General features: G+C 47.4%; 2 protein-coding genes across 2 annotated transcripts in view; one reads left to right on the forward strand and one right to left on the reverse strand.

Moving 5' to 3' along the window:
- LOC144265516 (NACHT, LRR and PYD domains-containing protein 3-like) overlaps nt 1-1,033 on the forward strand; it is a 41,852-nt gene extending 40,819 nt beyond the window's left edge. Inside the window, exon 12 of the mRNA XM_077818161.1 lies at nt 909-1,033. Within this exon, the coding sequence (XP_077674287.1) occupies nt 909-1,008 (100 nt within the window). The 3' untranslated portion in view covers nt 1,009-1,033. The remainder of the gene's footprint in view (nt 1-908) is intronic.
- A 14,607-nt stretch (nt 1,034-15,640) lies between these two features.
- LOC144266498 (NACHT, LRR and PYD domains-containing protein 12-like) overlaps nt 15,641-25,792 on the reverse strand; it is a 121,802-nt gene continuing 111,650 nt past the window's right edge. The window contains exons 11-12 of the mRNA XM_077819932.1: nt 23,754-23,924; nt 15,641-15,728 (exon numbers count right to left, since the gene is read on the reverse strand). Of these exons, the coding sequence (XP_077676058.1) occupies nt 15,641-15,728; nt 23,754-23,924 (259 nt within the window). The remainder of the gene's footprint in view (nt 15,729-23,753; nt 23,925-25,792) is intronic.

The following is a 25,792-nucleotide window of genomic DNA, read 5'->3' on the forward strand; positions in this document are numbered from 1 at the left end:
ATGATGGCAACCCCGTTCCTTCACTCCTCTCCTCCTCATCTTGGTTGTCTCTCTGGTCAGCAGATCATACAGATATTGGTAGGATTGGAAGGTCCAGCTGGCTCCTTAGGCAACTGACATCTGCCTTTTCCTCCAGAACAATGTCAGGCAGTTTTAAACCATTTTTAAGATCTTCTTAGTTCATAAAAACTACCAGGGTTTCAGTTAAATCCAGCACAGCCAGCCAGCTAGGAGTTTTAAATCAACAGCTACAAGAGAATGTTTTGAAATTTCTGTACCACTGGCCTGAAGGGGGAAAGGCAAATCTATAAAAGAGAGAGAACTAAAAGGACCAGAAATAAAGGAAGATAAAAGACTGATGGGAATTAAAAAATGGAAGTAAGTTCTGTGGCGCATTGAGATAGCAAATATATTTAAACAACGTCCAGTTTTCTACACAGTCCTCAATTTCCCCCACACAGCCTTTGGTTCTGGAATGTTACAACCAAAACCCATGATGATTTAGATTTAAAACAATAACTTTATAGATTAATAATTCAGGAACAAAAAAGTTCGCTGAAGTCTGTTTTCTTGCTTGCTATAAATTTCACATGCTGGCATCTCCTTTCCTCTAAGTGGGCCGAGAGTTCCGCATGTCACTCAACAGCAACCTCTTCAGTAGGAAAGGACAGGTATGGTCAGACTCCCGAGGGAATCCAGTGCAGATGGGGTGGACCAAAAATGTCTGGGATGGGGACAGAAGAAGGGCCCAGATAGTTATGTCCGAACATTCATTGCAATAGTCTTTTGTGTCCATTCCAGAGATGATTTCACTGAAACCAATGGAGTGCGGCTAACTGTGCTTCAAAGGGACTGTGTTCTCAGGCTATTATATCTAACACTTTTTCTTGACTTGTTTTCCCCCACAGTTTGAGCAGTGTCAATGTAAATGAAGAAACACAGAGAGAGCTAGATGCTGTGAAAAAGAGAAAACCTGATATGGTCATACGTATATGGAAGAATTGGTGAGCAGAAGCCATTGCACCGACACCGCTCTGGCCTGGCTCTCGTCCTAGCTGGGACAACAGCTAGGGATGGGACCTGCCTCTTTTAAGGCATCTCTGCCATCACCAAGGACTCCGGATGTATATTCTCCTGACTGGTGTAAAGAGTGAGAACCTCACAATATGGGGAAAAATATGCTCCCGTTCTGTGAGCTTGTTGAATTTACACATTCAGCCTCCATAGGCACAGGGGTGGAAGAGACTGTCAGGGTTGTGAGACCCAAAGACTTATTATATGGAGCTGGTTAGGCTTTTAGGTTCATCCAATTATATCTGCGCACATCCTCAAGGTTGTAGACCCATGTTGCTTATTGAAAGAAATGTTCTTTGGTATCAGTTTTATAAATTGTATTTAAACTATTACACCAACAAACTGTATCACCAAAGTGAAGCTATTAATCGTACTACGAAACTAAATGACGCTTAGAGCAATGCAACTACTCAACCAAAATCAAACCCCAATTAAATTAGTCTCAATGTTGGATCAAAATTATGTCACCAAATTAGTTACCTCATCAGATTAATAAGAACTGATTATTTGTTGTATTAATCCTAAGAAGGGATCTAAGAAGGTGACTGTTTTGGGTATGAATCCCAACTAAAGAATTTTACTCAATCAATTAAATCTATAACTTGGTGCTGGTTAACTATCTTAATACTGTAGGCAGTTTATTATCTAATGTCTGAACTACAAGCTCAGAGCCGATTACAAAAGCTTCCTCCTGACATTTCAGTGTGTGGTGGTGAAAACTTTCCTCCCCTCTCCCAGAGCTGTTACAGTTCAGGCTTTAAAAAAACACACTCTGATAAGCAGAAGTTTGACATCTCTTATTTAGCAATTTACAGCGGACAGCTTTGTTTCTCAGGCCTTAAACACACACAGCACAGAACATGTCTTTGAGACTGTTTTAGGGCTACTTACATATGGGAAACTTTCTTTAAGGCAGCTTCCTGATGTGGATTCAACTGGTGCTCATACGCACATGCTGCATGCATGTACAAAACTACGCTTTCACACCATCAGGTTAGAGAATAAAAAAGGGCTAGGACATCTCCCAGTTAACACAACCAAGACAAAAATAGAAAAAAAGGGGAAAATAAGACATTTAAGATGATGCGGGGGAGCGGTTGTGAACACTTCAGTGCTCGCAGTTGTCTGGATTCTCATCACTTAGAATGTGGAACTGCTGTTAAGGAGCCTGACAGTGATGTTGATGGCACAGCACTTCTCCTAGAGTGATATTACAGGGTGCAGGGAGACTGGTGAAAGTCTGGCATAGCCGGTTTGTTGATGTCTGGACTTCTTCTCCCCAAGGTGAGGGATCCCACATGTTCTGCAATGCCCTTGTTGGCTTGTTGACCTGAAAGGTGAGGCTTCTTAGCCTTATCCTGGGTTCTGAAGTTTGCAAATCTTATGTATTCTACCTCGCAGCACCTCCCGTGAAGGCCTTTGGACAAATCATATGCAAGAAGTTGAACAGATTCCCCCATTAATTCCCCTCTTCTTGCTCCTATGACCCTATTGTAGTTTCCCCCAACATTAGCCCTCTAATAAGATCATCTGTTTTTTTAATGCTTATCTGTGGGCTTTTGTCACCTGGCCCCTTTGCATCTAGTTTAAAGCCGTCCTCCTGGGTTGGCGAGTCGGTGCATGAAGATGCTGTTCCCCTTCTTGGTCAGATGGGCCCATCTCTTCCAAGCAGACTTTATTATGAGAACAGCATTCCATAGTCGAGGAAGCCAAAGTCCTCCCATCCACACAATCTGCATAGCCATGTAGACAAGCTCTATGATGCTAGTTCATAACCTCCTTATATCTGCTGTTTCCATTTCTCAATGTAATCGTTATGGTTCCCAGGTGCGGAGTCAGCGTTTATAGGTAAACAAAACATGATGTCAATGCGGTGAACTTTGGGGAATTGTGGTGAACTTCAATAGAATACTGTTATGCTGGAAGACGTTAATGCCTGCCAGCAAGCATTTCTTTGATCTGTAGGCAAAGACTTCTGTGAAACTGGGAGGTGTGCTAGTCGCCCTTCCTTCAGGCCAAATGGAAGGAATTATGGCGTAAGACAGGCAAAACGGACGACACTGCTCAAGACCCTGAGCCACAAGGGAAAGACTGAGCGAGAATTAACTCAGAGAGAATAAGATGGGTTTCCTGTACACTTATGGCAAAACCTGGGACTGAGGCATGGATTGTTGTGTCAGAGGCAAAAGCAACCACAAAGTCAAGAGAGAGACCAGAAACCCAGAGAAGCCCCGGTAGGAGATGCAGGGACCTAGTCTTTGGGACACAGGACTCGCTTCAAAGGCAGGGCATGGATTTCTGAGCAAAACTGCCTCCTGTTTGTTCTTCCCGTGCTCAGGAATCAGAACTTTGTGTACATTCTTTGTAAATAAACAAGATTGCACTGAATCAATTCCTGATTCTATAATCAACTTCTTGTCCTAACAGACACAACCCAGCAAGGCCCCAAATATTGGTTAAGCACTTAGGCCTAAGGGCAATAATAAAAAGGGATGAGAATCCCTTAACCTCATTTTATGTACAGTTATAGATATCCATTGCTTTGTGCAGGCCTATTTGTTCCCTTAATAATCAGCGCCACGCATGTGCCTTTTAGTCACAAAAGTTAACCTGGCAGAAAGGAGCTATGATATCTGGGGTAAGGAGCGACTGGCAATGAAGGCTGCCTTTGCTGAGTGGTGCCACCTCTTAGAAGGAACTTACTGATTCAATGAACGTGGAATATCTCCTCATGGCCCCAAAACTTAAATCAGCATCAGATCTGCTGGTCACTATTCTTTGCCCGATTCGAGTTCATTGTGACTTACTGTCAGGGTGCTAGAAATGGAAAGATGGACGTCTTGTCCCACAAGGATGAATATGCTGAATCACACACAAAGCCTCTTTTGACGGTCCTTAAGCCAACCAATTTTCTCAGTGGAACTGTGGACAAGAGCCTAATGTCCATCATTCAGTCCCTGCTCCTCATGACACATTCGCTACCCAGATCCATCAGGCCTTGGACAATATGCAGCTATTCAGTCCATCGTGTTTCCAATTGCAGCCTGGTATCCTCTATCATGAAGAGTACATTTATGTCCCGATGCTCTGCCTCGACTCAAAATGCTGAAACTTTGCCATGATACACCGCTCACTTATCATGTTGGCCAAACTAAAACATGGAGCTTGGTTTCAGAACTTCGGGTGGCTGGGTATGTACTCCTTTGTTAAGAAATACATTAGCTCTTCCAACTTTTTGCTCCTGAACCCAAGCGTGAAGCCACTTGGCCTCCTCCAGTCCCTGCCCACCCCATGCCAACCTTGGTTCACCATGTCTCTGGACTTGACTGCAGATCTGCCTTGTTTCCACAGTTGCATGGCAGTTGATCTTTGACCGAGATGGCACATTTTGTATCTTCACGCATAGTCCCATCCACCCTGGAGACAGACCGCCTCTTTTTAAGATCATGTCTTCCAGCTCTGCAGACTTCCAACTGGCATTGTGTTAATACTCACAATTTATTGTCCGGTTCGGGAGCACATTTTTTGAGCTCCTAGGTGTAGAACTTCTTACCTCATCTGTATGCTATCCACAAACTAATGGACAGCCAGAATGGGTAAATCAGATTCTGGAGCAATACCTCCACTGCTTCCTAAATTATCATCAGGACAAGTGGGTCTCCCTGCTGCCTTTTGTGGAAATGGCCTATAATAATTTGGTCTGTGCCTCTACCCAACAGAGCCTGTTCTACACCAACTTCAGCTTCTGCCCCTGTTTCCATCCAGCATTATCAACAGTTTCCCTGGTCCATGCAGTGGCAGATCGAGCTACTCATCTGCACCACGCAGGAGCTCATGGAACATCTGGAAGCCTCCAAAGACGCCTATGACAAGCACTCTGCTGATCAGGGCCATCAGGCCATACCTAACTTTACCATGGGGGAGAGGGTCTGATTGTCAACCAGAAACCTCAAATCAACAGGACTGTCTGCCAAGTTGGACCATCAATACATAGGGCCATTCAAGAATCTGGAGCAAATCAACCTGGTGAGATTCAAACTGCAGCTAGCAGAGTCAGTGGAAACCCATCCAGTATTGCATGGTGCCTCTTATTCTACCTTATGTAGAAAACCCATTCCCTGGTCTGTCCAACCTGCCACCACTACCTGTAACACTCCAAGAGGAAGACCGAGTCTGACATATTCTGGCCTCCAAGTGAGTGCGGGGTAGGCTTTATTGCTTAGGAGATTGGGGAGGTTATGGTCATGTTGACTGGTCATGGGAGTCAGCAGAGAACGTCCATGCACCAGCTTTACTGCAGGATTTCCACCAAGCTCAGCCCAATAGGCCCAGGCCCCTTAGAAGGACCCTAGAGAGATTTGGATATGATTAGGAGTGAGCTCCTTCAGCTGAACTTGAGGATTAGCCAGCCCAGCCTCGAGGCAGATTAATGAGCTGAGCCGGGGTGCAGTAAGGCTGCCTGACTGGCTGAAAGGAGCCAAGAGGCCTGCTTTTAAGGTCAGCAGCAGCAGATTGTTGGCTACTCAACGCACACGCCCGCAGCTGTGATCTCTTCTGTACCTTTCCTCCTCTTAGCCTTCCTTGATTCTTGCTCCAGTCCTGCTCCTATCTTGCCCCTGTCCACTTCAGCCCTACTTCATTCCTGATTCTGGCTCTGACCCTTGCTTCTGACTCCTGGTTCCTGACTCCAGTCCAGATTCCTGAGGGCTGTTCCTGGCATCTAACCAGCACTGCTCTGATCACTAAGCCTGATGTGCACAGACTGGGGCAGGGGCAAAGGGATAGTTAAATACTAGAATCAGGTGCCAAGGGAGGTTGTGGAATCCCTATCACCGGAGGTTTCTAAGAATAGGTTAGACAAACACCTGTCAGGGAGGGTTTAGGTTTACTTGGTCCTGCCTCACCATGGAGATGGACTAGATGACCCATCAAGATCTCTTCCAGCCCTACATTTCTATGACTCCGTTATTTTTATCCACTAAAGAGCTTTGCAAACATTTCTCAAAAATGGACCTGGTTTAGAGGGGAAGTGAAGGCAGCTATAAAAAACATGGAACAAAGGGGACATTGACAGTAATGAATATAAATCAGAAGATATGAACTGTAGATAATGTATAAGGGGTGTGAAGGGGCACAAGGAGAAATGTATGATCAGCAGAATCCAGGACAATGATGAGAAGAGTTTAAGACATTTTGAAATAAACTATTTCACAGGAAAAAATTGGCTGTTTTTGACTAGCTCTGCAATTAATTTAGAACCCAGCGATGTGTACGAGTAATTCAACTTATTCCCTCCCATGTGCATTACTTTGCACTTGTCACTACTGAATTTCATCTGCCATCATGTTGCCCATTCACCAGCCTTCCCCCCTACGCTTGACTAACACTAGTAAGTTTCTCTCTTCTGCAAATGGCATCTCGCTATTCTCACCCTCCTTCAGATTGTAATATATATGCTAAACCGTGTTCCGACCACAGAACCCTCTGGAACCCGCTGAAACTGTGAATCTTTCATGGTAGCAAAGATTGGCGATTTATTTCTACTCTGCTTTTTGTTTCTTATCCAGTTTTTCCATCTGTGATAATATATTGTGTCTCACCTTAGGACTAATTTGTTTCCTTCATAGTCTTTGGGAGGGACTTTCAATGAATGTGTGAAATTATTATTTTGAAATAATAATAGCTGGTTCTCCTCTACCTGCTCTTTTATTGACATGCCAGAGAATTCCAATAGGCAAGTGCAGCACACTGTTCCTTTGCACAAACTGTGTCGTTACAAGGTACAGTTGTGAGGCTTTCGGTTCTGTAATTCCCACGTTCACCCTTAGCACTGTTTTTAAAGATGGGTCCAACATTTGCTTTCCTCCACACCTCTGATATAGGATTCTGGTACGACGTGTAACCCTTCTGCTAGGGGGAGCCAGCAGCAGCCAGGGCCGGCTTGAATATCTAGGGGTTCCTTTACATCGATTCAACACAGAACTGGCTCGAGCCTCCACCCAGTAACCTGGGAAATTTACATATCCCCCCGGGGCACCTCGGAGTGGCAATACTTCCCCACTTGCAAGCACAGAGTCTGAGTGTAGAAAATAAACTTTTAATAAAAGGAGGGAAGTAACTTGGCATTAATTTGGGAAAACACCGCAAACAGGGTTCATTAACATAAACCATGAGTAAAAGACCTACCCCAAGTAGGTTGGGCAGTGTCCTTTTCCTCTCAGGTTCTTAAGTCCAGTGACCAAAAGTCCCCTTCACATGCCCTGCCCTTCTCTACACCCCGCTCACAGTTGCTGCCCTTGGACAGTGCAAACCCAGAGGTGCATCTGCAGAATTCACCTCCCACCCTGGGTAGGGGGTAAAGCAGGGATAAGAGATATCTTACTCGCTCATATGCCTCTCTGCTGGCCAGCCACCTGCTTGCTGCCCCCACGCCCTGCATCGCTGCTCTCGCCGGCCACCCCTGCTGGCCAGACTCTTAGAGATTTTAGCTCTGTGCAGGAAACACCATCCTGCCACAAGTGATTTCAGCTCCGATTGAGCAATGAAAATAACAAAAGAGATGCCTAATAAAGCCTATTTAGCCCTATTCTTTGAACAGGAGAGAAGGAAACAGGTTAAACCACCCTAAGTAGAATCCTTGAGGGTATACAGCTTCCTAGCTATTATTCCTGCCCCCTCCCCCTTACTTTCACAGGCCTGGGACATTCGAGCCGTCTACGAAATGCAGGTTGGATCTCCTATCCGCTGGTGTCACCAGATGCTCTTTGGCTGCACTTTGGAAGAGGTGCCCTCACCCTGCCAGACTGCATAGAACGCGGGACACCCTGGTGATGGAGATGTTCTAACACAGCCAGAGAATGAGACTGTCACCCCCGCAACTCACCCTGACTTCTGCTTTAGGGTACAGCTTCACTAGTGACACCACATATGTCTATGCTCTGGCTTGTGCTATAGCCCCCTACTGTCCACACTTAAACTCCAGCAGCACCTGTCTCAAGGCAAGCAGAGGGCGAGGGAGCTAGCAAGCCTGAGGGGCATGGGTAAGCACATGCCTTAACAGTGGCGTGGGGCCAGACCCATGGGCCAATTTTCAGTCTGAACAGGGGGAATGTACCAGCTCTTGAGATTCATTAGTCCTCCACCCCCATTCCCACAATGACCCTTTTCCTCCTGACCGTTCCCAGTCTAGGTCCCTGCCCCCTGAGCACTGGTGGTAGTGTGTGGCACTGACTGGCCACAGAAAGGAGAATGACTTTCCACTGCGCACCTTATAGGTGAAAATGGATCCTGCTCTGAAAGCAGCCACTTGGCCGACCAAGCATACCCAAGTGCTGATCAATGCATGGGTGCAGCACACTGTGCTCCATGAATTTGCCCAGAGCAGCAAGAACATTTCCCTGGATCGGGAACTTTCACGGACGATGGAGCAGGAAGCATTCAGCAAATTCTGTCCCCCATGCCATGAATGCATAAAGCACTTGAGGCTCCTGTACAGGCTGACAAAGACTTAAGCAGTTCCCCCAGGAGGGCTCATCGTACATACCCCTTCTACAAGGAGCTTAACCAGGTGCTGTCCAGGGCTCATGATCCCCTGCTCCACCACGCTGGCTTCATTCTCCAAGAGGACACTGCTGAGGGCCAGGGAGAGGAGGCAGCAGGGACTGTGGAGGACACCTCAGAAGACAAGGAGCATGTGATTCTACACCTGTACCTGCAAGAGCAGGTTGAAGAAGTCCCCGCCCCCCGCCCGGAACGACAAACTGAAGAAGACCCCGAGCTGTGTCAGGAATCAGGACCTGAGGCTTGTAAGTTACGATGCCCCCTCACTGATATCCCCTCTTGTTCTGGTGCTGAATTCTCAGTTTTAAGATCAAGGGCACTTAAAGTATTGTGCACTGACTTTTCCTCCCTGTAAGCATATTTCAGCCAATTTCTGTTGCAGCAAAAACTCCAGTTCGTCCTTCAGGTTCACCGGCAGTGCCAATCTGCTTGGTCCACCTTCACAGATGACCAAATCCCTCTATTCAGCAGTATGCAGAATGGTTAACCATTAGCGGAAGCATCTCTCTGGCATAGATTGCCAGATCTCTTCCACAGGACTGGAAAGCCACCTCTCTTCTCCATTTTGTACTTTGAAAACTGCTATGTTCTCCAAATGTTGGCCAGCCTTAAGGGAAGAAATTGTAAACTGGTGATTTAGCCCCAGAAAGAAATTACCTCCACCTCCTCCCACCCCTGTTGAAACACCATGAACATTTTAAATTGTTAAAAAGCCTAGTAGAGTTTTCTTACCATGACTAGCCTCTGCTCCTTCCTCATGGGCTGCAAAAGGTTTCTGAGAACGCAGGATTGTGAGAGAATGACATTCCTGGAATGCTGAAAAGTATCAAAATTTTGGCCTCTACAGCAAAGTCATGTAATGTGGGGGGATTTCTCAGCACGTTTCAAAGACCAAAAGTATCATGCTTTCCTTCTCTTTCAATTGGCAGAACCTTCAGTGCCCAAGAGTGAAACCATGTCACCAGGAGGGCAGGAGCAGCACCCCAGAGATAGACAGAGATGGACCCTGGAGGAGCTGCTTGTAGGGATGGAGAGAGAGACCTGGAGCATCTCGAGTTCCTCAGGGCACGGCAGGAGTGGGCATTTCAGCAGGAGAAGACACTTATAAACCATTTCATGGACACAGAGACATGCCATAGGGAATGGGAGTGTTCCCTAGAGGAGAGGCTCATTCAACATTGATAAAAAGTGTGTGCAGTCCATCTGCTGTCAAGACCCCAGAACTACTCCATGATCCACCTCCTCCTCCAGTTGCCGATCCAGGTGCTGCCAACCCAGAGGATCCTGTTACAGTGACACCCGCCACGACTGATCAGGAGGAGAACACCGAGCCTGCAGGAAACCTGGAACACCACCATGTTCTGTCCCCGGAAACCTCTCACACGGGTCACCCCCAGTTCTTAAGATTTCACAATCTTTCCATTAAACCTTCTACCACATATTTTTTAATAAAAGTTATGCTTTAACTATGTGTTGGTCCTCCATCCTAATGACGAACTGAATATGGTTTTTCATTTTTGAAGCGGTCTCAAGCTTCCTACTGCACATAATGGAATAGTGTGTAAAAATCTGGTGCATCATAGTGCAAATATTTTCAGTATTCCCTAGGTGGTTCAGAAACAGCTTAAGTCTCACAGATACACAGGCTGGATGGGGAAAGCGCTTTAAAAAGCATTATTATTTCTCTACAGAGCAGATGTCTAAAACACACAAAAGGGGTTGATCAGTGTCTTAAGGGCTTTTTTTACACATGTTGAAAATCAACCCGCAAGAACAATAACAAAGACAGAAGGAATACACTGGCAATAATAGCATTGATCTGTACCCACTATGACCCCCACCCAAAACCTTTAGCAATATCAGGTTTAGTGTTCACAGCTGTTAATTGCACTTTGCACTGTTGACAATAAAGTAAAAAAACCCACAATGGCTGCAGTATTCCCCACCCAAAGTATCCCGTCATCCGCTCATTAAAAAAGCTGAAGTGCTCCCACTGCAAGAGTGTTCTAAACAAGTGTGACTAGTGAAGACAAAAACACTGAACAATGACTGCCTAACAACTCAGCTGGCACCCTCAACAGCACAAACCCAACCCCAGGGTGGTCATCCAAGGGAGGGGCCCTGTTAGAATTGTCTGTAATGTGTGCAGTATCTCCTGAACGAACAGCTAATGCCCTTCCGCTACAAGGGAACAAAACCCTCCCAAAGCTACGTAGCCCCATAAGTATGTACCAGTGTTCCCTTCTGTGCATTTCCAGCAGCTTTACAGGGTGGGAAGGTGTCCCTCGGCACAGGCAGATGTCAGCCTCTGCCTCCCTGCTGCGCCAGGATTTGTGAAAATACAGCAGCCCTGATTCCCATGCCCGTTGGGAGCCAGGATGACTGTGCACATGCAGGTGTTTGTAAACCAGACCTGCACTGAGCCCACTCTGGTTGGAAGCATCCCCTTCTCCCTCACAACAGTTATGTTGTGTGCTGCAGGTGACAATTATATGAATGATGTTTGCCACAATGGCAGATGACTGCATCGGCAACACCAATGTTTCAGCCCACCAAATGCGCTCTCCATGTCGATTTTGCAGCTACTTTGCATGTAATAATTGAATGTTCCAGGGTCATCAATGTTGGACCCAAGGTTCAATGAGCCAAGTCAGGGGCTCATGCCTGTGGGGTCCCCTCAAATAATAGCTGTCCAAGACACACCATACAGAACCATAGTTTTTTTCTGGGGAATAAAGATCCTTTTCCCCCCTCCAGGTACAATCCTGATCTCCTCAGCACTGTGGTGCCATGAACCTTTCCAGTCCTTCCCACGTTTGTATTCAGGAATCTGCTTCTGTGATTCACTAAGCCTTGCAGAACAATTGACTGGTAACCTTTTCAATTCACTGATTCACTTGCCCAGTGCAAGCGGCAAAGTACTGGGACATGGGTGCCATCGATGGCCCTGCACAGTTCGGAAACCCCATTCTCTGAAAACCAACTCGTAGTGCTGGAACTTTTCTTATGGCAACCACCTGTGGGTAAATCAGTGTTCATTGCCTCACAAACCTGCACAACCACAACCCTGACAGTGGATGGGTCAACCCCAAAGTGGTTTACAATGGACCTATAGCTGTCTGGTGTAGCCAGCATCCACAGGGCAAGAGTCACCCACTTCTGAACTGGTACAGCTTCCCTGAATCAAGTGTTCTGGTGCTGGAGAGTTAGTGAAACCTCATCACTGTGCTCCATGAAGGTCTATAGTCTCATTCGGCACAAAACTTCATTCCTACCACACTGTGTTGGTTCTCCTTCGCCAGATGTGAGAGTCACTAAAAGGGCATACCATGACAATACGGGCATTCACATATCTATACAGTGTGAGCAGAATTGACTTGTCGGTGCCTCACAAGGTCAGCCATCTTTGATGTGTCAGAAAATGTGCCCAAATTCCATCCAGCATCTTGCTGAGCACCCACTTCACTGCATAACCATTTATCCCTTAATAAGGAACAGGAGACGAACCAGCTCATCCTCCAATTGCTCCATGTCTTCTAACCAGTTCTGTAGGGAGTAACAATCAGAGAGTGACATGATCAGGAACTGCCATAGGCAGATGTGTGAAGGCGGAGGACAGTATCAATACCTCACAGCTAAGCGGTTCTTGCAGTGTCTCCCTGTGACACACAGAGCCCTGAGACACCACCCCCGAAATGGCAGGGCTACTGCTGTGTACTTACAGTGGCAGTGTGGCTACAGAGCTATGCATCTACGCAGCCTTTAACGATGCTGGCTTTGGTGGGACCCAACTGAGAGTACCAATTCAGGACAAGTTCCTTAAAGCAGGGCAGTTACAGCCCAAGACTGGGGGTCCTATGCACACCAAGGCAAACCAAAACAACCAAACAGAGAAGACTTCCGTTTTACCCCACTGGCTAGCCATAAGTCACACAAGCAATTCCCTTCGACACTCCAGTTTTCCAGTATCACCGCCAGTGCCCCTCGTTATGGGGATGAATGGTTAAGAAAACCAATCCCCCAGTAAAAGAAAAAAGGTTCTCCTGATCCCAAAGGGCCAAGCCCCAGACCCAGGTCAATGTACAAATCAGGTCTTACCCACAAATCACGCTGTTGCCAATCCTTTAGAATCTAAAATCTGAAGGTTTATTCATAAAAGGAAGAAGATATACATGAGAGCTAGAATTGGTTAAATGGAATCAATTACATACAGTAATGGCAAAGTTCTTGGTTCAGGCTTGCAGCAGTGATAGTATAAACTGTAGGTTCAAATCAAGTCTCTGGAGGACATCCACAGCTGGGATGGGTCATTCAGTCCTTTGTTCAGAGCTTCAGTTTGTAGCAAAGTCCCTCCAGAGGTATGGAGCAGGATTGAAGACAAAATGGAGGAGATGCAGCAGCCTTTTATAGTCTCTTGCTTTCTTTGTTCCAAAGACAAGCTATCCAGCAACTGGCCTGGAAAAATCTCAGCGTTCTGTCCATAGGCATGTCCCTGCATGCCTTGCTGAGTCCCAAGGTGTATCTGCCTTCTCTTAATGGGTCAATTGTATCGCTGATGGTCCTTAATGGGCCATCGAGCAGGCTAGGCGGTGCTGACACCAAATTGTCTGGGGTGTCACCCAGAAGCATAGCATAAGTTTGAAATACAGACAGGATAGAGCCAATACTTATAACTTTAAACACAAAAATGATCCATGCAAACAGATAGCATAATCATAACCAGCAAACCATAACCTCGTTTTAGACACCTTATTTGACCCCCTTTATACAAGATTTGGTGCCACTACAGGGCCTTGATTGCAACAATGATCTATATGGGCCCAGTTCATATTAATAACATCACACAGTGTTATACCTGTTTCCATCAAAGCATATGTGGGTTCTTGGACATGAGTAGGTGAAGCCCATGGGGGCATAGGCTTAGAGTGAGGGGAAAAAGCTCTCACCAACATAAGCTCTAAATCTAATGCGGATATGACGTGGTGATTACTCCAGAGGTTGCTTTTCCACATAAAGCTGAATCCAAAGTTCGGGGAAGATTCCCTTTGACCTCAGTGGGCTTTGGAGCAGACCCATAAAAAGCCTATTCCTGACCAGACAAAGTCAAAGGGAGTTTTGCAGTTGACTCCAATGGCAGCAGTATTCGGCCTATAGAGCAGGTGAAAGTCCCTAGTAAGGTTTAATTCGCTCTTCACACCAGCTTTGCTCAGACGCAGCTGTCTGGACATGGGGCCATGGAGGGGAGAATCACTCCTTCATGTGTTAGGGTCAAATTCCACCGTAAATTACCCCCGTGCAACAACTTTGGCTTCTCCAGGAACTGTCCTGCACTAGCCCTAAGATCCTAGGTCTTGTCCATGTAACGTCTGTGCTTCGGTGAAGCTGCACAGATGTAACTGAGAGCAGAATTTGGCCCTTGTTTCACAGCAACCAATTGGCTCCACCCTAGTCTGGTAAGAGAGGAATTACCACGTAAAACAACGCAGGGTTAGCAGGATAAACTGCTGCTCGGCTGCTCCAATTGCTATAAACTCACACACTGAAACAGCCAATTCAGGGCTCCGGAGCTCAGCTGCCCTCAGTATGAAAGGGAACAAACATGTTTCTTCGGACAGAAATATTTTTAAATCAAAAGACAAACATACGCGGTAACCCCCATGGAACAAGGGGAGATGAGGAGCATTTGGAGACAGGTGGGTGACCTCTGCACTCTCACTGCTAGTTACCTCTCAGCCAGGCATTACCAGTCACCAAGCACCTCGTGGCAAACATGGCCTTTCGAATTCTGTCTCCACAAGCATGGGAAGCTCAGATTTCATGGCCAATAACTTTTCCAGTGGTCCTGGGGCTCTCCCTTAAATATCTCATGTCTCAGGATTATTTTAATATAAAATTTATATAAAATCCACCTGAATTGTCAGATTGGCCTGAAAATTGCTAGGCCAGTAGAGATCCTAGGGTGGAGTTGGCAGTTGAAACTTCAACTCATTTGGTCAAGGGGCTTTTGGGCTACAGTCCCCCACTATCCCCAGCCTGCCCCTCTCCAACATGACCTGCTTTTAAAATGTGTATTTTCTTCTAATTCTTTTTAGCTCAGAGCTAGGCAAAGCCCAGTCCAGCTTCTGCCCAGACCAACCCCACAAGCACATATGAGCTCTCTGTGTCTCACTCCACCCCATAGTCTGTGTGCTTGGGGGTATTTTAATCAGTGCGTGATAGGGTCTGCAGTATGTGTAGCTGTGTGAGCAAGTGAGTGGCTGTGAGGTGACTGTCTTCACTTGTGCTGCTATATTAGTCATGCACCAGGCATAGCTGGAAAGCAGCATCTGTGTGGGCACATCAACCAGGTGGTTGGCCATGCCTTCATCATCTCCGTGTCCAGTTTTTTTTGTTTTGTTTTCCACTCCCAAATGGGTGTTCACGGTCCTTTATGGCCACCTACAGCACCTTTCTGATAAAGCCATGAACACCCAGAGAAGGGTAAACAAACCCTCTTTTAGCTGCCCAAACAGACATTTTGCCTGGACAAGCTTCTTGACCATAAAGGATAAGAAACTGGGACCCTGAGAAAGTGGTCTGGGAAGCAACCCTGAGGACTCCCCCAGCCTTGGAGAATGGGAGAATTCTTGTGCACAGGAGCAGCACAAACTGTGGCAAGAAATACAAACTCTGAAGTGCAACATTAGTTCTTGATTCATGATCTTTATTGATCTGCAGCAAAACTGACCCAAAAACATCCATTTGGCATAAACAAATGTTGGAGACAGACACAGAATGCTGCCTTAATGACTGGGAATTGTATGAAATTGAGGGTGAGGGGTAGGGGAAGAAACATACAACAAATAATGACTGAGCTATTGGAACAGGATCTGGATCCAAAGATGGTTCCTGGGTCACCCCCCTGCAGTGAGAAACTAAAAGGGTGTGTGGGGGGGATGTTACCAGACCCCTCCATTTCATAATCCCAGAGCCATGTTGGTGCAATGGCTCCCACTGAGTCCTCCAGCTATATCTTTATGTTCAAACCAGGTTTTATCTTTTTCACAGCATCCAGCTCTGCCTCCATCTCTGGAGTTGTATGGCCAAAGTCCACCCTGTGGGGAAAATAAGGAAAGAAAAGGATGTTAGTTCTCTCTGCAGACATGATACCTGAGCTCACAGTCCCTTTCACTGCGCTGCCGACCACTGGGTTCTTTCCCATCTGCTGTCTGAGCTCACAGGATCTGTGTCACTGTCACGGCCCTGCCTGCTGAGCTCACTGCCAGCAGGTGCCTTTCCCTTGTGAGGGGGGGGAGGAGAAGCGCTGGTGCAGTCTGTAGCCTGGTCTGCACCACCATACCCCACTCACCCTGTGAGCTCTGGGCAGGGACAACAATGTCCTTTCTGCACGTAAAGGGCTGGATTGTGCAGCCCTTGCTCAGGGCGGGGAGCACTGACTGACACGGACAGTCCCATGGATCGCTGTGGGGCTACTCAGCGCTCACAGGGAGCAGGGGCTGCAAAATCCAGCTCAGAGACTCTCTCCATGGAAGCAGCCTGATCTCAGCTCTCAGTGCTGCAGGGGCTCCTCACGCCCCCTCCCCACAGGGGGTGAGTTTTTATCTGCTGTTGTGGTGCTGCAGCCTTCGCCTGACACTGCTGAAACTCCACCCAGCTACAGGAAGACAGTAATATGTCACTCTTGTATTTACTGTTACAGCCAGTTCAGGAGAATGGGGTTTGTCTGTCTGCAGCCAGTTTGGGAGAGCAGGCGCCAATGCTCCAGTTCAGAGCATGGTGCTTGTGATGCTGATAAACCAAGGGCCAGCTCTGGCCAAGGCCATAGGCATCAGCTAAGAACTGACAAACTCATAGCTGGAAGCGAGACCAGCTGATTTGTGCTGTAGTATAGTTCAAAATAGATGTTAAATGTGTTTTGTGTTTAAATTTAAAGAAAAAACGGTGCATGGATTGTTTTAACTTGTCTGTACCCTGTTATACTGTAATAGCAAACATTTGCATTGTATATACCGAAGTAACTCATCAAACAAAAAAGAAGTCTTGTGTAATGCAAATGAAGAACTCTAGCAGAAAGGTGTTAAATCCTGCGCATTCAAAACAAATGGTCATTGTGTGTGAGTTCAAAGTCTCTAAGAGCATTCTTCTTTTCCCAGGGTGGCTGATAGGGATTGCGGGGGAATAAGGGGCAGTGGCGGTGGCTGGAGACCCAGGCCCTTTAAATCGCTGCTGGAGCTCAGGGCGGTGCAGGCCGGGTAGTGCTGTAGGGCTGGCTTTTGCCTGAGGCCCAACCCCTTCCAGCCCCCAAACCTTTCCCAGGGGCCTGGCAATTCTGTTGGCAGCCCTGTTCCCACCACGAAGAAAAAACCCACGTCCTGTCAGCTTGGTTTCTGTGAGAACTTATAAATACAGACCCACGGAAAAATTCTTCATTTCTTGATGGTTTGGATTCTAGCAGGACAGAATCTTTTATTTGTTCTTATTTTTATTCTCATTTTCGTTACCACTAGTAAGTGGTTTACACCCATATGTGCCTCGTTCCTGCTCTGTAAATCTTCTAAAGTTCTTCTCCATTTGTGCTGAATTGAAATGTGATCAATTTGGTTCCCTGTTCCGTGATCTGATCACCTCCATCTCTGCTACTTTTTGAAATGATAGACTGTAACTCACTTGTACATACATTTTACCTGCTTTAACCTCTCAGTACCTTCCATTTCTTTTTCTTGGGGTAGGTCTACACAGCAATGTAAGCCTAGGGTTAGTGGGACTTGAGTCAGTGGACCTCTGTCAGGGAACCCTCGGCTTGAGCATCTACTCTGCATTTTAACCCTCAATTAAGAATTTTCTGACCCATGCTCAAACCTAGGGCTCTGTCGTCCGCATTGCAGTGCACAGAACCCAGTCAAAGTAACCTTATCCCAGAGTACCGAGTGCATTTCCACCTCCACTGCCCCAGTTTTGACACTCTAGCCCTACAAATGTGTTTCACTGTTGGAAAACTCTGTTGTCCACCCTATTTCCTAACAATGACGGTGCTATTGATGGGATTCAGGTGCCCGTAAGGAGCACACGAGTACAGAAACTGCATAATTAGCTCCTTTGGTGGCTGTCTCAATGGAACGACTGCAGCTAATCTGAGAGTTGGGCTCTGCACCTCTAGGTTGAGTGACACTGGCAGGAAAATGCCCATGTGCTCCTGTTCTGAGGATAATTAGGACGTCAGTCTCCAGGGTTGTCAGACTAGTCAAATGAAACTTTGTAATTCTTAATTTTGAAAATGAGCTGTTCAATGAAGCTGGTTTTGTCTGTTTGTTTTGACATTTGACATAACATTTCAAAACAAAAACAAGGTTTTCAGAGGGAAAACCACCCACCCACCCCAGGCTGGCTGCTGCTGCGGAGTGGTGCACTGTATCCCCAGGGCTTGGGGTGCAGCGTGCTCCAGCTGCCCCCAGGGATACCTTATCCTTGCCCCTCCGCACCTTGTGAGGCAGGGATAAGGGATCCCCAGGAGGCTGTGAGGAAGTTTGGGGCTGACTTCCACTCACCACCCTCACAGTGCACACTGACTGGGCACCTCTGCATATGCAGCCTCAGGGAACTCTGGGATACATCTGGAGGACTTTTGAGACCGAGTCAAGCCAGGGCCATATGCACACAGGAAACCAATAGGACTCAGATCCTAGGTCCCAGCTTAACAAAGGCTTGGACCCTCCAGCCTTGCAGTATCCTGTGACCCTAGGTTCAAGCCCTAGGTTAACACAATTGGTGTGTGGCCACAAGGGGGGTTAGGGGGCACAAGCCTGGGCTTACATTGCTGTATAGACATATCCTTAGTAATAAATCTCTAAATAGCTTACTATAGGATTGGCTGCCAGCTTCTTTGGTGTGAGATCTAGGATACAAATCAACCTTGGTGAGTGATGTGTCTCTTGGGAGGTGTCCACGCTCCTAATTCCCCACAGACAGCTTGACAGTCCTGGTCTAAGGAAAGGGTAGTGCTTGTCAGGGCCGGATTAATTTTTTTGGGCCCGGCGCCAAACGTATTTGTGGGCCCCCCTGGGGAATGAAGGGGCCAGGGGCAAGATCACAGTGGGCAGGGTGGATTTGATTTAAATCATGATTTAAATCACTAGTCAGGAAGACTCGATTTAATCATGGTTTTCTACATAAAAGTGCATTCTTGTAGGTTGTTATAACCTTAATACATATTCTTCACAACTCAGAGATACATGTAGCTTTCATTTTTAGAAGGTACACACTATACATTTTTAAACAGTGATTTATTTTGAAAACTTTTCAGATGAGTTTTACAGCTATATCAGAAAACGAATGATTGTTTGGTTATTTCGTTTACCAAAGATAATTGAAGCAGATATTTATGAAGTCATTGGGAGGTGAACTATCTCCAATTCAACAGGTTAATCATTAATATTTGGAGGATTTTCTTGCCATGCTGAATTAGGAGGAGAACATCACCAGACAGACATTTAAATTGTTTTATTTAACTAAAACAACAACGTTAAGTATTCTGGATTTTTTTTCTTCAACAGCAAACATAATATTTTAACAAAAAAGCATATGTCCCTCGCTTCTCACATTTATCTCCAGACCTCTTCTCCTTGGCCAGATCTATTCCACCCCCAACAATCTTCTATTCATTGAACTTTTTGAAACTTTTCACTTTTAAAGAGAGGTAAGGGGTTGACTCTGTGTACACAAATTTGCAGAGGAACAATAAAGTTGAGGTCTGTTATTTCTCGCCTCTATATATTATTTATTTATTTAAAACATTTTTGCTGTTAACAAGCATGTTACCTCTGGAGACACAAATCCACAGTTTGAGAACTGAAAAACTAAGCATCTCTGATGGTATCTTCTAGACCAGGGATTGGAAACCTTTGGCACGCGGCACGCCAGGGTAAGCCCCCTGGCAGGCCAGGCCAGTTTGTTTACCTGCCGCGTCCGCAGGTTCAGCTGATTGCAGCTCCCACTGGCCACGGTTCGCCGCTCCAGGCCAATGGGGGCTGCGGGAAGCCGCGCGGGCCAAGGGATGTGCTGGCTGCCACTTCCTGTGGCCCCCATTGGCCTGGAGCAGCGAACCTCAGCGAGTGGGAGCTACGATCGGCCGAACCTGCGGATGCAGCAGGTAAACAAACTGACCCGGCCTGCCGGGGGCTTACCCTGGAGGGCCGCGTGCCAAAGGTTGCTGATCCCTGTTCTAGATTGAGCACTGAGTCCCATTGGGTAGATAAAAAGATTAATGTAAATAATCTATACAGAAGCTTGTGGAACCCCATAAAATTGGGTCCCTAATCCATGAACTATTAGAACTCATTTACAAAACTTTTCTTAAACATTACATGAATATATTGTCTCATACTATAGAATCCCTATTCCATGATGAGATATAATGTATCTTAATTAAAACTATCTTTAGATAGATTTTTTTCCTCAAAAATCCGATTTAAATAAAAAAAATCTGATTTTTTGATTTTTTTTTACAAAGCCATTGATTTTTTTCCACCCTGACAGCTGGACATGGTTGTGGGGGGAGGATTAGTCCCTGCTGACTGGAGCAAGGCAGGGGCTGGGGGCAAAAACACAGTGGGGCAGGAGCTAGGGTTGGACCCTGGAGCAAGGGAGGGGCTGGGGATAAACTGTAAGCGCAGCAGGGCTGGGGAGGGGGTAAACAGGATCCTCCCCTCCACCCCTACCCACATAGAGCGGGTACCTACCTTCTCCCTGGTTCTAGCCTGTTCTCTTCATCTCTCTCTGCACTAAGCTGAGGGTGGGGGTGCACTGAGCACAGGGCTGGGGATGCAGGGTCTGGGAGGGAGTTAGGGTGCAGGAGCAGGCTGGGGGTTGGGGTGCAGGGTCTGGCCAGGAGCTAGAATGAGGGAGGGGGCTCAGGGTTGGGGCAGGAGGTTGGGGTGTGGAGTAGGGGCAGCTCCCATTTGGTGTGAGGGGTGCAGGTGGGTATGTGGGGGGGAGGGTGTAGGATCTCCCATTTGGTGCTCAGGGTGGGGGTGGGGATGTGTGTGTGGAGATGCAGGAGTCAGGGCATAGGGTGTGGGGGGGCTGGGTATGTGTGGGGGTGCAGGAGTCAGGGCTGGGGTCGTGGGGGGTGCAGGAGTCAGGGCAGAGGGCTGGGGGGTGTGAGGGGGCGCAGGAGTTAGCGCAGATGACTGGGGTGTGTGAGAGAGGGGTGCAGGAGTCAGGGCAGAGGGCTGGGTGTGTGGGCTGGGGTCATGGGGGTGCTCCCAGCCCCCTGCCTCGAGCGGCTCATGGTAGGGGGCTGGAGGGGATATGCCCTGATTCCACCCCTCTTCCCCAAGGCCCCACCCTCACCTCTTCTCCGCCTCCTCCCCCTCCCTCGTGCTGGCAAACAGATGATCAGCGGCAGGGAGAGGGAGTGAGAGGGGGAGGGGTGGGAACCCAGCACGCTGGGGGAAGAGGCGGGGGTGGGGGGAGCTTGGTTGCCGGCGGAGTCTGCCCTGCTGCAGCAGGACAGAGCCCCAGGAGCCAGCAGCACCAAGCTTCTGCCCCCGCCGGACAGAGCTGGGGGGGCGGAGAAGAGCGGCCAGGCCAGGGCCCCTTTGGAGAGTGCGCCCGGTGCCATGGTAAATCCGGTACTGGTGCTAGTGTGACCCACCTTACCCAGAGTGGCTCTGTCCCCCTCTAGTGGCTGGACCACATGAAAAAGTTGTTGCTGAAATCACTCAAGTTTGCAATACTGACAGTTCCCCACCCCAACCTGAAAACATGATGAAAGGCGAAAACTTGAAAATTTTCCCTTATTAAAAATGGCCGCCATCTCCTATTACTGCCAGTGAGTCTGAAGCCAGCAATATGGCTGCCGTTTCCCTACAGTCCATCTGCACGTGGAAGTGAGGCTGCCCTTGATAAAGTTGGCTGCCACCTTCCGTTGTTTACAATGCGATGGAGGCCCCCCAGGCAAAATGGCTGCCATTCTGGTTCGGGGGGCTAGACAGGGCACAGGGACTGTGAGGAGCTCCAGAGACAGGGCTAAAAGCGGATGGGGCAAGTGAGGGGGAGCAGAGCACTTGGGGGAGAAGTAGGCAGATTTAGGGGTTGCAGGAAAATGGGCTGCAGGGCAATGTGGGGGGCAGGAAGGAGGGGATTGCAGGAGTCTGAAGGAGGAGGTGGGGTATGCAAGTGGTGGAGGTGCTGTCTAGTCTCTGGCTGAGACATGGTGGTTGGGGACTCAGGGAAGTTCTGCTTCTTGGAAAACGGTAAACCAATCCCATTGTACATTTACTGTAACTTTGTCGCTTATACCCTTATTTGAATAAGTTTCAAATTCTTTGATAAGTATATCTGTCACTCATCAACCCTAAAAAGTAGTATAAGTTCTATGTGCAAATGTGAGGTCAGTGTTTCTCAAACTATTTACAATTCAGCCTTTCTTTTATCAAAGGAAATAAACATGGATGGCAGACAATCAAGACTGTGACAGGAAAGGAATAGAAGTTCCTCTATATTATGGGTGAGGACAGACTAAATCCAGTCTGAGCAACCAGGGAGAGGCACGAATTTTTGTGTACACTGAAGATTGGTTTTTCAACCTGATGTTATTTCACTCACGTTGGTGTAGTAGGAAGAGAGCTTGAGACATCAGCCCTTGTATCAGAGGCCTGAGGCCTTGGGCTAAAGTAGTCGTCAAAGCTTTGCTAATATAAAGCAAAATCAGGCTGTGACCTGGAGGCAGGCCCTGTTGACAGAATTTGGCAAGAACAGGGCTGATATTGCAGAAATACACATTCCTAAGAATTGCTAGGCAGTGAACACACACACACAAGCACATTCCAGAAGGGTGGTACCAAAACACCTCGATACCAACACATTCCCCAAAGATAACAGGAACACATTGACCCATTTTAAAGATAAGGTCAGGATGACAGCACGATGAATAGAGACGTTTTGATCAAACCAACATGTACAAAGTGGCACCTAGCCACATCAGAGGGGCAATACGTAACTTGTTTGTATCGGTGTATAAAATGGAGTCTCAGAGGGCGTGTCTTTGGCCCACCAAGGGCAGAATGGAAGGTCCCGCCATTCACTGAGCTGTGTGCATTATCCCAGGCACACATGTGTTAGTGTAACTGCAGACACTGATCTGGGGAGTTAGGACCATGCTTCGTTGGTAATAAACCTGGCCGGGTGCCTCCACTATTGAAACGGGTCTTGGTCTCTCATTGGGCGGTTCCATTGAGGTCTGCTGTGCAACAATCTCCACAGAGCTGGGACAGCATACAGAACACACACACAGCCAAACATGTGACTACATTTGGCAAACGAGTAGAAGGGAGTTAAAAAGTTAAGACACTAAAAAAACCACAATTTGATATTTTTAAAAAATTTTCAAGGGTCTAACTCATGATTTTTGATCTCTTGATGTTGGCAATGCTGGGTTGTTTTTATTGTCTTAAAGTAATTGAGTTTGTAACATCAAAATATGCTGCATCTGGGATTTGCTAAAAAAACACTGGACTCTGTCCTCAATTCCACCAAGTTCACACTCAGCACTGATGAGGAGACTGAAGAAACTGGTGATAAGCCACCTCTGCACTGCCCTGATCCTGGGCCGGGTGGGGGGACAAAACGGCCTCTGGTCTAACATAGAGGAACCTCAGGGCCCTAAGATATACAGGATGCTGTGCCAGCCTAGGATAAGTGGAGCACCATGCACTCTGCCCCGGATATACACCTCCATACTCCTCCACACCTTCTACCTGGAGGATGAGTGATGCAGGGAGTGGGTGGTACAGAGTGGGCTGTACCTGCTTTCTACCACCTGAGGATTACCCTGAGTCAGGGGGATCCTTGGCTGCCCCTTTAAAGCAGCTGCCCAGCTGCTTTCCCTGCTCAGCAGGGACTCAGGCCTGAGCCCACTACATTGTTCAATTGTCTAACTAGTAAAATACAAGCAGTGAATACATCGGTGGGTCTCTATTCTTCGCCTGGGGAGCAGAGTGGGGCTGGTCCATGGCTGGGTTCCATGCACTGTAAGACATTGTGATCCTGGTACACTGAGTTTAACTTACAACATCACAGCGATACCAGGTACACACTAAAGGGACCCAGCTGTTACTTACCCCAGTCTCTGCAGTTTGCAGTTTGGATGTTTCAGCCCCTCACACAGCTGCTGCATTCCTGAATACTCCAGTTTGTTCCGCCTTAGATCTAGGTATGTCAGGGTCTGGCTGGTGCAGAGAACAGAGGAGAGATCCCCACAACATGCAGCACTGAGACCACAATCGCACAGCCTGCAGGAGACAGATATATACAGAGTAAAATGACTTGTGTATGCCCCATTCTCTGCATCTCCCCTCACTGAGACCCATGTGTATCTCCAAAGGGATTCTTAATTCAGAGACAGCGGCTAGGAATAATGTTATCTACTTATTTTGATTGAAATAATCATAAAAAGACACCTACTGAAAGTTACAGGTCCTTAACATATAATTAATTATATAAAACTCCCCTGTGTTAAGAGAATATTAAGGCTGCAAGATCAAGCACCCAAAAGTTAGGAACCACCAAGCTTTAGGCTGCCTAGGCAACCTTAATTTAGCTCCTTTCTGTGTGTGCATTTTGATACAATCTGGGCAGGGAATTCTGGTCGCTGCTGGTGGTCGGGGTGGGGAGAAGTGGTGTGGAGCTCTCTCTCCTCCCCCATACTGTTCCTGCTGTCCATCCGCCTTCCTGCCTACCTCCACCTGCTCTGAAGATGCTGTGGAATCGTTGCCTTTTTTCTTTGCAAGGGCATGCGGTGCATGTGCTCCCCCTCAGACTTTCCTCTTCTTTCTCCCTTCAATTTGCATTAGTGGATTGGTGGGCCTCCTTCTCTTTCCTCTGCCTGCCCAGCAGTCCCTTCCGCCCCACCCCCAATAGTGCCCCCTTGCAGTTTGCTGACCCCATCTCAGGGGGTCCCTCTTGTGATCCACTTTCCCCCACGGTGTGTTGCCTGTTTCCTCTGCCCTTCCCAACCAGACCCCTCACTACTTGCTGCCTTTTGCCCACCCAGCCCCATGTGTCCTGTGCACCCATGTGTGCCTGTGTAGGTGTTTCTCCCCATTTTGTTTAATTCCTACTCAACTGCACCCCAGACATACCCACTTATATGCACCCCTTCACTACCAGTGTGGCTGGAGAAGCAGGCCCCACTCCATACTGTTTACAACAAGCTCCCTTGGCTTTCATTTATCAGATTGATCCCGCTGTTGACGTTTGCTCCCTCCTCACCACACAGCAGTGTAGTGCAAAGGCTGGGGAGCAGTGTAGTGGGGAGAAGTTGTTAGACTCTGCACAGGCTCCAAAATGCAGCACAGACATACCCTCAGACTCAAATTCCAAGCTATGTGTCTTGCTGACGTTCAAATGTGCCCCTCCCAGCCCATCTGCTTAGCACAGCTGGGTTCCCCGCTCCCAGAGGGGCTTTCTGGGTGTGTGAGAAATGATCTTCCTCCCTTCCCTGTATCAGCCCCACCTGCCATGGCAAGAGGTGGGTTTACAGGGCTTGTAGCATGAAGGGATTCACAGTGAGTCCTAGAGAGTGCTCCTTTTAGTGTGTTTCAGAGCTGGAACACAGGGGTCTCCACCCCAGGTAAATGCAGGCTCCTGTCCAGGCTAGAGCTGGGCACAGAATGGGTTGTTCAGTTTGCTGGCAACTTCAAACAATTACAATAATGTTTCATTTAGAGTTGAATGGAAAATGAAACTTTTCAAAATTTTTGATGAGTTGAAAAGTCAGAAAAAAAAATTCAAGTTGAAACGTTTCATGTTCACCCATCTCAATTTTTTCATTTTGATTTCAGGCACTTTTACCAATAGCAAGGGAGGACTAGATTAATCATATGGCTGGAGGAAATGCTAGTGGTGCCCTCTGGGTAAGTGTTAGTCCAGTGTGATCTGTGAGTCCTAGATACAGCTCCCCACAGCCCCCAATGAAGAATGGATTTAAATTTGGGACTACAGGATATTCTGGTGTGGGGCTTTCTCAGTCTCTCCTATTGAAGTTCCACTTTTTATAAATAATTAAATAGCTAGTGGATCAGGGACTTGAACTGAGGTCTCCAACCTGCTAGCTGAGTGCTCCAACTAATCCATGGGCAGTAGAGTCATTCTCACTGTC

This window comes from Eretmochelys imbricata, chromosome 6 (genome assembly GCF_965152235.1).
Source record: "Eretmochelys imbricata isolate rEreImb1 chromosome 6, rEreImb1.hap1, whole genome shotgun sequence".
Taxonomy (NCBI): domain Eukaryota; kingdom Metazoa; phylum Chordata; order Testudines; family Cheloniidae; genus Eretmochelys; species Eretmochelys imbricata.